At 30.3% G+C, this 13432-nt stretch overlaps 2 protein-coding genes across 4 annotated transcripts in view; one reads left to right on the forward strand and one right to left on the reverse strand.

The window, feature by feature from the left end:
• LOC107163776 (calpain-11-like) overlaps nucleotides 1-13432 on the forward strand; it is a 94007-nt gene that overhangs the window by 14540 nt on the left and 66035 nt on the right. Inside the window, exon 1 of one of the 3 annotated variants that reach the window (XM_015511354.2) lies at nucleotides 5423-5542. The exons of the other annotated variants lie outside the window; for them this stretch is intronic. Within the exon in view, the coding sequence (XP_015366840.1) occupies nucleotides 5497-5542 (46 nt within the window). The 5' untranslated portion in view covers nucleotides 5423-5496. Of the gene's footprint in view, nucleotides 1-5422; nucleotides 5543-13432 lie in introns of those variants that run through there. 3 annotated transcript variants of the gene reach the window in all.
• On the reverse strand, nucleotides 2036-2874 carry LOC149058503 (52 kDa repressor of the inhibitor of the protein kinase-like). The gene is made up of 2 exons (XM_089220695.1): nucleotides 2230-2874; nucleotides 2036-2167 (listed from the first exon to the last, which is right to left on the reverse strand). The coding sequence occupies exons 1-2, from the start codon at nucleotides 2608-2610 to the stop codon at nucleotides 2036-2038; spliced, it is 513 nt and encodes a 170-aa protein (XP_089076821.1). The 5' UTR covers nucleotides 2611-2874.

Raw genomic sequence — 13432 nt, forward strand, 5'->3', positions numbered from 1 at the left:
GCAGTTTTGTTGAGCAGTTCCACTATTGTACTAAAGATAATATAAGAATCGTTTCCTCACGCCCACGGCGACTTGATTGAATGTGACGTTTATTATGGCCATCCCGAACGAGGTGCAAACTCGATTAAACAATCGTCCCGACCGGTTTCTTTTTGAGATTCATGGCTTGAAAACTCATTATACAAAACACATATAGGTGTACTTATATATATATATATATATCTTTATTAATGCCTTTTTTCGTAGTTTATAAATTACGCTTTATCGTTGCAAATGTCAATTCCAGAAACCTGCAGCAGAGAATACCTGCGTGTACGAAATCAATAAGAAGTACCTATAATTATTAGTAAGTGCACTCGATTTCCGTCGGTTTATTATTGATTTACCATTGATAACTCAATTTATTTGATTTCTGACAATTTAAATACATAAAAAGTATAATATATACCTATTACATACACGTACTATTATACCTATATAGATTATTATATACCTTTCGGGTACCTATATTAAAACGAGAGAAGCAACAGTTAATGATCAGTTTATATTTAATCTATATCTATAAGTAATACAATTCTACCGTCTACGTCTACTCCAATTTATTTTATGAGTTTATATATTTAACGTACAAAGTTACTTAACGTTTAATAGCATTTATAGGTACCTCCTAGTACCTGCATAATAAATAAATAGTCATCGATAAAAATGTTTAGCAAGTTGCTACAGGTTTTGTCGTACATGGTTTTATAGATTCTGAATCAAAGATAAAATTTATCGTCAGCATTTTTTTTTTTTTTTTTTTGTTAAAATAACACATTCTTTGAATAATTCTTAAAAATTGTAATACATATGCTTTTTCGGTTGGAATGTATATGCCCCAGTTAATTCAGGTGTTACCTATCTTATGCTTAATTATATGTTTTGTGAAATATAAACCATTTTAGTGAAATTTGTAAGAAAAAAAACTATGATAACTGGACATTTTTTGCGAATTAGCAAGGTTTCTTTTACAATTTCACTGCCCTATATCGTACTTATACAAACGAATTCTGCACCTACCACTTTTTTAATTTTAAAGTATTTGTTTTAATTTTTTTTGACATTAATGTGCAGTTTGCAGTGACTGTATATGCTGCCCTACTAGAATTTATGAAATTTTGTTTTTTTTTCTAATATAATATTAGAATATCGGCAACACTTTAATTTTGAATTTAACATATTATTTTTTTCATTCATTTAATCTGAAGCTAAAAAATAGAACTTTGACAGTAATTATATTAATACACAAATTATTACTATAATTTAGCGAATGGATTATTACTTCTAACTAATATCTAATTTTACAATATAATTTGTTTAAACTAATTCTAGAATAAAACTGGTCGGTTAAAATTATTACATCCATCATAGGTCTCTTAAATCTTAATACCACTTTGAAAATTAAAGTTGTATTAACGAGAAATCCTGAAACGTCATGAAAAAATCTTGACTTTTCTTCCTTTAAAAAAAACTCATATTAGATATGCAGACTTTAGACTTTTAACGCATCGACCATGTGTGTGTATTCACAATTAGTTGACATGTGCAGTAAATTTGTACATATGCCTAATATCTAAAATATCACTGAAAAATATTTTGTTAGTACTTTCATTATACCTATAATACAAAACAACTTGTTTTTATTGTAATCATTACTATAATAAACTTACAAAATTTGAATTATAGGTACCGATTAGTAGTTAATATTAAGTAATTGTTTTCCTATCTCGTATTGATGAAAATACCAATTAATATTGTCTTACAGTTTACGTCAACAATTTAAAAATATAATAAGAGACAAGAGTTTAAAACAAGTCAGAAAATTACATATAATTAATAATGGTTTAAGTTTTGACACGAGTACCTATGGAGCAGTGGCGGATTTTCAAAATTTTTGTGGTGGGGTGGGGGTCCTAAAAAATAATATGTATTTCAAATGTATTATTTTTATTTTTATAAAAACAAATGTGTTATATTATAATATAAAAAATTTAATCTAAAATTCAAAAATTAACAAAATAAAATCTAATCTTCTTTTGGTTTTGCCTAGTTCTGTCAAGACTGCGTCAACAGTTAAGCATTGCTCGTCCCTATGAATCGACATCATTGCCAAGCCGTTTAGTCTAGCCTGAAATTTAAATTTTTTTTTTATTGATGTATTTTGCATAATATTTGATTATTTATTCTTACCTCGGTCATAGAATTTCGTAAATATGTTTTGATTCTTTTCAAATTTGAAAAAGAGCGCTCATTTGATGCAGTAGAAACTGGTATAGTAGCAAGGATCTGAAGGAGTTTGAAGACACTTGGGTACATTTCTTTATTGCAAACTGTCATTGCTTGGAGTGCGTTTTCTGGCTTTTTTCCCATGTTTTTTAATCTTCTTTCCCATAATTTATATTCAGTTAATAATAACGAATGATTTGTGAACTCCAGATCATCTTTGTAATCATCGGCTAATTGAATAAATTTATCCTCATCTTCTTCTGTATCAAACAGAGACTGAAAATTATTAAGTTTAATCTTATGGTTGAAAACCCTTTGTTCAAGTTCAGTTATGTAAGAATCCATGTACGGATTAAATATGGATATACGGTAATACTCTTCGGTAACCTATGCATAGATTTTTTTGTACTAATATCAGTAACATCATTAGGTGAAAGTGGTCTTTTAGTTAATACATTTTCTAAATGGTTAACATTTGACGTTTGAATAGGTTTTTAAAAAAAATGTTTAATGGATGTTTGGTTTTTCGACGATATTTTATTGGAAAATAAGTTCGTACTCACTTATGATTTTTTGTAAATCGGCTATTTCGTTATTACAGTGTGTCAGTGTTAGTGTCAATTGTCGGCGGTCAACTAATCGATACATTTTAATAGTAGGTATAAAATAACAAAACTAGTGTTATAATAATATTGTCCTCTATAATGGAAAAATACGCAGATAAGCTCACTATAGCAATACAAAAGAATATCGGGAATTAACGCTACGACGGGCGATTTTATCAAAACTATTAAAATAGAATTGTTGTAAAATATTATACTATATTATTATTATTATTTTAGTAGAGTTTTAATCATCAACCTACTTATATTTGAAATATATATATTTATTATTATGTTATACGGTATACTCTGTGTATGCGTTACCTATATAATTATATAATTATATGTGTATACATCAGTGTCTGGGGGGGTCCAGACCCCATGGACCCCCCCCCCCCCGTAAATCCGCCACTGCTATGGAGTATGGACTCCTATTATATCGAATCACTTTTTAAATGCTTCAATTATTTGCCTATTTACAAATGATTTAACTATTTGTACAAGGAACCTGCACTCAGTTTAAATTAAACAATTTTTAAATGAATCATATCCTCTTATGGTACACGTTATACACAATTATGCATTGTCAATCAATTTAGAATACTTTAAGATAAATATTATCTTTTATAGGTGAATTATGACAAGGTACATAATACGAATAGTTGTATCTATAAATATATAAATTAATCTTACAAATGAATAAATACAACAATAGCTGTACAATGAATATGTTTCTATTAAAAAGCTTTTATAGTTTTATAGAAATATTATATTCGTCATGACACACTACAATATTGCAAAATTTGACTACCATCCATTCCTAACTTGTTGTACATTTGAGTTAACGTGTTATTTAGAAAATGAAATGTAATTCATCTGCTTGATTTTTGACTTTTTACTTTTTAAAATAGTCGTCTATATGCTAAAATATTATTAAATAGTTTTAAAATACTAGTTGACTAATTTGTATCAAACAGAAAATACGAAAAAAGGCGTAACCATCCAGCAGTGGCTATACAATTTCCAGTATTTTTTTTTTTTTAAATAAAAATCCTTTTCTTACTTTTAATTGTCAAGCTGGTAATTCTTTGAGATCGTATGATAATATGAGATGATATTTTTTTTAAAACTCAACATTTGATCAATTTGAGTCATTATATTTTTTGAAATAATAACAAAGTTTCTAATACGGCAATAGCCAGCTGGAGGATTTGAAGATAATCAGAAAGATACTCATCGCAACATACAAAAATAGTGTAGATTTAAAAAAAGTTTAATCAAGTTGGTAAAAATTATAAAAATAAACGGTATTCAGAAAATGTTTACCAATTATAAAATTATGTTAGATTGCGATGATATCCATCACTATAATTTTCAATAAATCGATTAAAATGTTTAAATTGGCGCGTATAAAGTTGCAAAATAACGTAAAAACTGCTGGTCTAAATTTCGCCCTGTAAATAATATATTATGTTTCAATAGTGATGTATAATATTTTAATATTAGGGGGTGTAGTGGCTGGGCGTATTAAGGCATCGGTTGTGACTCGCACCGTCGCCGGTTCGAATCCCGGTCATGGGCAGCATCGCTTTCCGGGCAGTTCATACTGTCTATTGTAGAAACTTACGGATGCCCATCATTCGAAATTCTGCCAAAAACACCCACGAGTACCAAAATCAACCGTTCCCTCCCCCACTCCCCCACAGTTCCACAAGCTAATGGCTCTTTTGCTGTCGAAGCCTCAAGCCCCCCCCCCCAAAAAAAAAAAAAAAAAAATTAATATTATGTGTATGTCGAATGGTGATATTATATGTTTTCAGGTATATACGCTGCAGAGAATAGTATTAATGCGCGCGCGAGTTGTGTTTGTGTGTGTGTGTGTGTTTTCCAAGTCTCAACCTAAATCCAAAAACAATTACCTTTGGGTTTATTTAGTCTCACGAGCCACATTAACACGCGATTATGCGTACCTACGATTTAACGAGGTTGCTGGTAGCTGGTAGATATATACATATACGAATACGACACCGAACGAATGCGCGAACGAGCGCTTATTGCGCGATTGCTGCGCATAATAATATATAATAATGTATAAAATATAAACGCGTGGCCGTATATTATGCGTGTGGCGTGCCCCGATCGCAATAACGTCCGATACGATCGCGCAAGTTGTGTTACCGCACCGTTTGCCATATTATTATTATTATTATTATTATTATACATTTATAAACCACCACGTGTGTGCGAGAGTTTTTTGTGTCGTTGATTAAAAAAACGGGCTCACATGAGCGATATATTATTATCTGCAACGACAAGCGCTGGAGATATATCGTCGTCGGATTATTGTAACATCGGCGTATGCGCCCCGTGATAAGATCGCGTGTATAAATGTTATGTTCTTCGTATCACATCGGTCTCTCGGTTCGATGAGGTTGCGTCGTAGCTGGTAGGCAATAAGGTACACTGCTACAATATGTGTGCGCTTACGTCCTATAATGTTTGCATATCATAATAATATGTAGGGTAATAATATTACGTTGCCCGCACTAGCATCGTCCATTGAACAGCAACCCAGGCGACGAGCAGAACGAGGAGACCGGAAATAAAAAGCGACGGTGAGACGACCGGAATGTGGCCGTACAGATTTGCGAAAAGAAGCGAATCACGACCCTACGGTATACTATATTATTACAACAACTATACACTATACAACCATTATCAGGCCTGTACGCAAAGGGTTTTGAAGTAGGTTTCAACTCCCCTCCCACCATTTCTGAAGTAATACAAATTATGTTAATATATTATAATCTTGTAATAATAGAGTGTAATTATTATATTTGTAAATTTATTACAATAACGATTTGTATTTTAAAGTATTGACATATAAATTTTTTATATATTTACAAAATTAATATAAATATCTATTTAATACTATTTAATCATTAATGTATCTTTACTATACATTTTGATTTTTTTTAAACACCCCTCATTTAGAAATCTTGCACACGGGCCTGATTAATAATATTATGATAACGATAATATTAGGTATAATATTATGTACATCGATGATTATAGATTGTCAGCATTATAATATTATAATATTGACATATATAGGAAGGTAATTTTTTTTTTTTTATTGGTTAAGCATCAACTATATAAGTTATTAGTTTTAACAAAAGTATTACATTTGTACATTGTTTTATGTTTTTATTCAATTCAATTTTTTTAGATATAAAATTATGTTTTGATAGTTAGAAAATGGACCAATTAGGTAGGTATATAAGTAAATTATATTAGGTTGTAATCTAATAATTGAAAACTGAAACGATTTTTTGTGTGAAATTTGTCGCATTAATGTCGCAGATTAAAGTTTGAAAATAATTAAAATATATATTATAATATGTTGTGTGTATTTAAACTGATGATGGAATAAGTACATAAATCAAGTACGTTTATACATTATATTAGATGTCAGTTCAAAGAGCTTAACATTTTAAATGAACCCACCAGTCTCAAAGGAGACTTCTGCAATTTATTAAATACTAGCCGATCCACGTTATTAATAATACCAACTCTATATAATTCAAAATTTGCGTTTAATTCGTCGTTTAATACCCGGTTATTAATAACGTGAAATGTATAATGCGAGATAGTTGGTAAAAAATTAAATAATTTACAACCTTAGATTTGAAGCCAATAGCAATCTTACAATGTACAAAAATATTTAATATTTAGCATATTTTTTAGATGAACAATGGCAAACTTCATTATTTTTGGTATTTACACCTTGAATTAAATAGGTAATTTTCTAACATCTGACAGCGTATAGTAGGTACTATTCCTTCGTAAAAATATTTTGTTTTCATACTATAGCAATTAGCAAATATATTTGATTGGAAAAACTGATATGTGATGGTGACTGATAAATTATATTTACGGCACTAAGCCAGGTCTCTAATACAACGTTGAAAAACCTGAAACACCGCGTATAGCATGGGTATTATAGGCACGTTATATAAATATTAAATATATTTTATTTCTACGTGGCACGTATATTTTAATTGGAATATTAAACATAATAAACGTTTATTGCATGTGTTTTAATTTTGAAGATAACCAAGTCTTCAGTCTTTGGCAACCAACGCCCCCGAATTTGATTTTAAATCGATTGTATAAGAAACTGTCATTTTTGTAATAGGCACTCTCTATCATACACAACAGTTAAATCCGTGTTTCATTTGATGTATATTATTGTATTAGGTTAATGTTTTGAAATTTAAAAGTACGTTGAACTTTGAAATCTACATATTATCATAATATAATTATTAGATAAATATGATTTGATGTACCTATAATAATTTTAGTATCAATTTCGCAAACTCAAATAATTTACGCATGCGTACTGCATACTATATACGCATATACGTATATAATATAATATTGTGTTTTAATATAGGTACACAAAACGATTTGATATAAAATGACTACATCTGCAGCAGCAGCTCTCATAATGCCCCGCGGTGGTCTTTTACCAAACGTGATCTTTTGACATTTATCCCGATAGTATGATATTTATAAAGTGACGGCCGTTCTAGTGTAGAATCCTAAGTGCACGAGCAACAGCAGCAGCCCTCGAGCGGCTCGAGCTAGTCGTTTTTTGGTATGTAGAAACCACCATTTTATATGTATAATAAATATAAATATTACAGTATGCAGGCCAATTCCGTTATTAAATTGCGCGGGCAGCCTTGAAATAATATCACGAACCATTAACACGTCTGAGAGTAGACGATAATAATATTATTATCAGCATTATAACAAGTAACAACACGGCACTATAGTGGTTGTTCATAACCACGACGCGCGCTGTCCGATGTTTCAGTGATTCAGTGGCATAATTAAGGGGCGATGGGTGGATCTCCTATAGTTTTATATACAATATCCATGTACAATAAAGTCCATAAAATAATTCAAGTTACAACAATCAAATTAACATAAATTAATAAAAAATGATTGTAAAAAAATTTATTCAAAAATTGAACTGCAAGCTGCAGTGCAGGTCCTCTGTCAAGAATTGCGTATTTATTAGAAAATAATTCTAATCAACCTTCATCATTGGGCAAACTTATGGGATATATTGTATCGTTTATATTTTATCAGTCAGCCACAATAGTTTTTCCATAAGACTTCAGACTATTTTTATAAACTTTCCTCTTCCCATATTCACCCTGAGTTAAGTCCATACAGTAGAATATTATCTATCGTTACAAAAACATTAACGATAAAACTGAATAAATATTATTAAATAAAGTGAATTTATAAATTAATTATAAGAAATTAACAAAAAACACAGCTTCGATATAAAAAAAAGAAAATATTATAACAATCAGATAAAACTACAAATGAAGAAAATTATACTATTGTTGTTGAATATTGGATATACATCAATAACGCGGTAGTTTTGACTTACAAACTGAACAGTTTACACTACATTATACTATTATAGAATCGTACGGAAATTATAATTTATATTATTATTATAAATACTATAATAGTGTACATTTTTAAAATCCTATGCACTCATTTATTTTCCGTAAGCCACGTGCCAGCCAAACTAACGAGTTATAACTTATAACAATTCTTATTACAATAGTTCGTATAGTCAGATTTTTACTGTACATTTTGTGGCGATCTTTCGCAGTGCCCAAGGCATTGAATTAATAAAAAATATACATTCAGCAGTTGCAGTCACCCGAAATAATAATACCCGCGCAGAGCCATCTCCAAAAATTTAATAACTATCTTCCACCGCGGCCATCAATATTATACACACTCGCCTATACATACCTATAATAATATATTTATATATGTTTACGTATAATATATGTATATAGAGGAGGCAGCCGACGTTGTAATAATATTATGGCGGCGTGCGTGCGCCGGCCGCTGAGTACCTACAAATAAATAATAATAAATCGAGTTCGATTTTAGATTGCACAATCTTAGGAGAACCGGACACGCCGCTCGTACGGCCCGTCGGATTGTATTAAATTTGAAAACCAACGGTGATCGCAATCGCCGCGGCGCGTTTCTAGTCTGGTACGGATTAAATAATAATAATAATAATAATATTCCGGTCCGTCCCCTCGTTGTGAACCGTTCCGTTGATACGTCTATCCACGCGTATTATCAATATACAGGGTGTCCAGAGAAATTGATCCGCCTAGACATAAAACCAGACATTTTAAATGATACGACAAAATACATTTTTTTGAGATTTAGTACAGTTTTTTAATAAGTTCCTATTATACTCTATCCCGTATATTATTGTCGATCAATGGATGTCTTACCATACACAGGTGCGCAGTCGATCAAAGGCATGAACGAAGATTTAGATTTTTAGTGAATAAATATGGAAATGATGTTTATATGGGCAGGATACCAAGTACTTATTATATCTCCAGCGTATATTTTAGTCTCCCTATATATAACAGAAACTCTTTTATAACGGAAAAATCATATGATGCTAAGTGATTCCGTTACATAGTGAGGTTTTAATGTTATGAAATTATTATGTTTAACGGGGCTGGAGAGAAGTGGAATTTTGACGCCCCCTCGTCGTAATGACAGTCAACATTTTTTGACAAAAACTGCTTGATTTAAAAATGGAATTTACTTGAAATGGAAATAAAATATCCTATATAGTCGTCCCTCATCACTATTTATTTTCTAAACATTATAAACACTCACCTATCCACTATTCACCACTCAATCATCAATACTGACAATTCTACGATAAATTATTTGTAAGCTATAATCATAATAATATAACAGCTATAATTTTATGATTTCGTATCTTTTTTACTATCAATAGTTGATTTTCGATTTCAGGCGTATTTCTCGAGCGTCTGTATTAAAAAAAAGTAGTAGCTCGAGTGAATTTATAGAATTCAAGGTGACGTTATATGTTTTAACCAGAATAAAAAGTGCTAGTGTTATATACGTATTAGTATACGAATATTTACTGATTATTTATTTTGTTTCATTTTAAAATGGTAAATAAAAGATAACAATATTCTAAAACAAAAAAAAAATACATTTTTTAATTATTATATGATTTAATGAACTTGGTAAAGCTACATTGAAATTTTCGTTTTCTTTTTACTTTCTTTCTTAACTATCATTTAAACAAATCATTGTTCAGAAATTTAATAATAAACCTGTCACTTACACGTTACATAATATATTTGTTTTTATACTAAACTAATATAATAATTTGTATTTTATTTACACCAAAATATTACTTTAGAATTTCATTCATCATTACTCATTATACTACACTGATTATTATTTTTTTTTCTACTCGAAAAATAATTATTAGATATATAGTTTATGGGACCGAAAATTTTTTATGACCCCATCGGCTATCAGATCATGGTGGCTCCATCATTAGGCTACCTATCAAATAAATAACGAGAGTTAATCCGAGTTAGACTTAAAATACAATGCCAAACAGTCGGTTGAGTTAACTCTCTTTACTAAGACACTCTGCTTCTGTATAATAACGTTAATAACATATAGTAGAGTATGCCACCACAAGTCCACAACCAACGTCTGCATCACAACTCATAGAAGAACAGTCGCGGCCAAAATCACAGTCGTTTGAGATCTTATCATGGTTGTCATAATGTCATACGTTATATAATATACTCAATGGCTAATACTTATTCTTATAAATAGCTGCAGTTTTTTTTTTTATCGACATACTATTATTATAACACGCCAACACTGCAGTTGCATCTTGCTAATTGATATTTTTCTCAACTAACCTGGGTCGATATGTACGCCTGGTGGCTAATATAATATATGCGCTTTTTACACTCCCGTGATCCTCCAATCACCCCCTCCCCCCAACACAAAAAAGAAATAATAATAACAATAATGTATAAATAATTAGAGATTGAAACTTTATATTTACATATCATATTATGTAAGGAATATACCTATATTTGGTTCCATTTCCAAACTACATAATTTATTAATGCATATTTTGTTTTGAATTTTATACACATATTGTTAATTTTTTACGATGAAATTATAATAGATTTAACCATTAGTTCGTCGACTTTTCTATTTATTTTTTTTTTTTATTCCAATGTGCTATCTTATAGTGTGTTTTTGACACTTAAATTTTCCATCTACTCAAATAATTATAATAAAATAAAATAAAATCAGAAATAATATGTAATCATACCAATTAATTATTATTTACATACATTTTAGAGTGTCTTTTAAGTTTGAAAACCTATTGAATTTAAAGAACTCAAAAGTATTAAATCATATCCATACATGTTTATTATATTATAGGTACACATGTATTTTATGTTAATTTAATTTAATAAACATATAATTATCATACAATTGTACATTGACGAATATTAAACTATGTTATCACCTGCACTACTAATTCAGGTTTTACACTTATAATTATTATAATACCGCGTACCTACTTGTGTGTATAACTTTAACATGGGCATTACTGTTACCTATTTATGCAAATTTTAAGTAAAGGTAGAGTTAAGAAAAATTCACATGTTTTAGTTCTAACTACAATTTAAAACTGTTGACCAGTACTATAGTCTATAGTTTCTCCGTGCATTTTAGTAAAAATGGTAACTTTGAATAAGAAAAACTTTGGACCGCCTGATTAATACAAAATATTGTGCCACTCTTAGTTTCTGGTCCTAATATGTGCACTATGCAGTATCCCAATCCGTCGCTGCGCAATGTCATGATAAAAGTAAGCTCAGGGCCTCAACCACGTTCGACGACCTTAAAGTCTAACCAGAGACCCATCGCGAATATATACCGTAAACATTGCAATAATATTTTCAATTGGTCAGTCAAATAAAGGATATTATTCTTTGATAATTTGACGGTCTAGCGATGTAGCGGAGTAGCAGACGTAGAAAACGATCCTGTGGCATCAAAGTTTTCCTATAAAACCGACCAACCAAGAAAATAATATCATATTCACCCACTCGTGGGTATCTACACTATTATGATATCGAAGATGGTCACCTCGTCCACGGTCCATGTATTTAACTAGCTCACACCAATGACCAGTGGATTATTTCGGTCAGCAAGTCATGGATCAAATTTTTTTCATGTCATCGTCCGCGCAAGTGCATATCAAAATAGTTGTGTCTGATGCGTGACTCGTGTATAGGTGGAGGGGGGATTTATTATAACGGCTATATGACAAAAATTGTTTTCTCCTTGCCAAAGATTATTCAAGCATACTTATACTTTATTGCTATTATTAAAACGTCATTTTGTAAACTTTGTAATATTTTACTGTTAATAACAAACGATGAACTGTTATTTTTAGATTCTAAGCCGAGCGATGAGTCAAGTATGTTTTTTTTTTAGCAGTGCTTTTCAAAATAACTGGAAATTTCGGAAAAAAAAAATTAAAAACTTCTGTTAAAATATGTTAATATTATTATTAAAATATTTATTTGGTACTATTGATCTCTAAAAAATTATACCATCTTAGCTCAGAATCATTTTTTATTTTATTAATTAAATTTTCATTGATTTAAAATTTAAAACAACCATTACAATTTACAATGACCTACTCAATTACGAGATACATTTTTACACTTATAATTCTGTACAGCTAAGTTATTATCTATTTGATTACTTGATGGAATTTTGTACACTTTAAAACTTAAAAAGAAGTTAACAAAGTCCTGATGTTTGAGGTGATCACTTTCACAGTCACTTCAAATCACCTCTTAATACAGTTAGTTACAGATATGAGCATACTTATGTTTAAAAATATAAGTATTTCTATTAAATTTGATTTATTTAGTTAATATATTTTATATTGAAATATATTATTTTTTTAGTTTTAATTCTAAAATATATAGGTACATAATATATTGTTATTCTAAATTTAATAATACTTGGGCATTTCATATTTCAGTTCAGTTTATCTCTACCAGATTTAAAAATAATTTTCAACAATTAATCATATTGTGATTATCACTTAAGTACCAGCTATGGTGATGATATTCTCGTACCGGATTCGCGGCATCACATATTTCCCATGTACAATTTTACAAATCCCGTCATAATAATCGTATAGTTTATTATTATATAGTTTAATGTATGAGACCGACGTGCGCTTTTTTCTCGTCATACAAGCGCCCGGACGGTCGTCGTGGACCGCGCGCGTCGCACTGCATTTAGTACCTACTATTCTCATAAAGAAACTGTTACTCTGCGTCCACGGTAATAATTACTAATAATTACGCTTATATTTTACGATTATTGTTGTTTCCCGACAACACTGTATATAGCTACAGTTTGTCGGTTAAGCGATCGTATACTGTTATACTGTTGCACACTTCTATAATAGGTTGTAGTATGTATGTTACGTGTATATTTTATAGGTACGCGATGGGCATACCGCCTGACTGCCGGAGCCGGTTAAACGGAAACGCCATCGCCGATTGTACAACACCGTGTATGTATGCATATAATACTATATACGAGAA

Source organism: Diuraphis noxia, unplaced genomic scaffold (genome assembly GCF_037042655.1).
Source record: "Diuraphis noxia isolate RWA-SAM2 unplaced genomic scaffold, SU_Dnox_SAM2 contig0002, whole genome shotgun sequence".
In the NCBI taxonomy this organism is placed as follows: Eukaryota; Metazoa; Arthropoda; class Insecta; order Hemiptera; family Aphididae; genus Diuraphis; species Diuraphis noxia.

What these genes read in the sequence shown, in the direction of transcription:
- LOC149058503 (XM_089220695.1), bottom strand. Translation starts at nt 2,610, where the DNA reads ATGGATTCTTACATAACTGAACTTGAACAAAGGGTTTTCAACCATAAG. An exon ending in TACGAAATTCTATGACCGAG is followed by an intron (nt 2,168 to 2,229) that starts GTAAGAATAAAT and finishes TTTAAATTTCAG; the next exon opens with GCTAGACTAAACGGCTTGGC.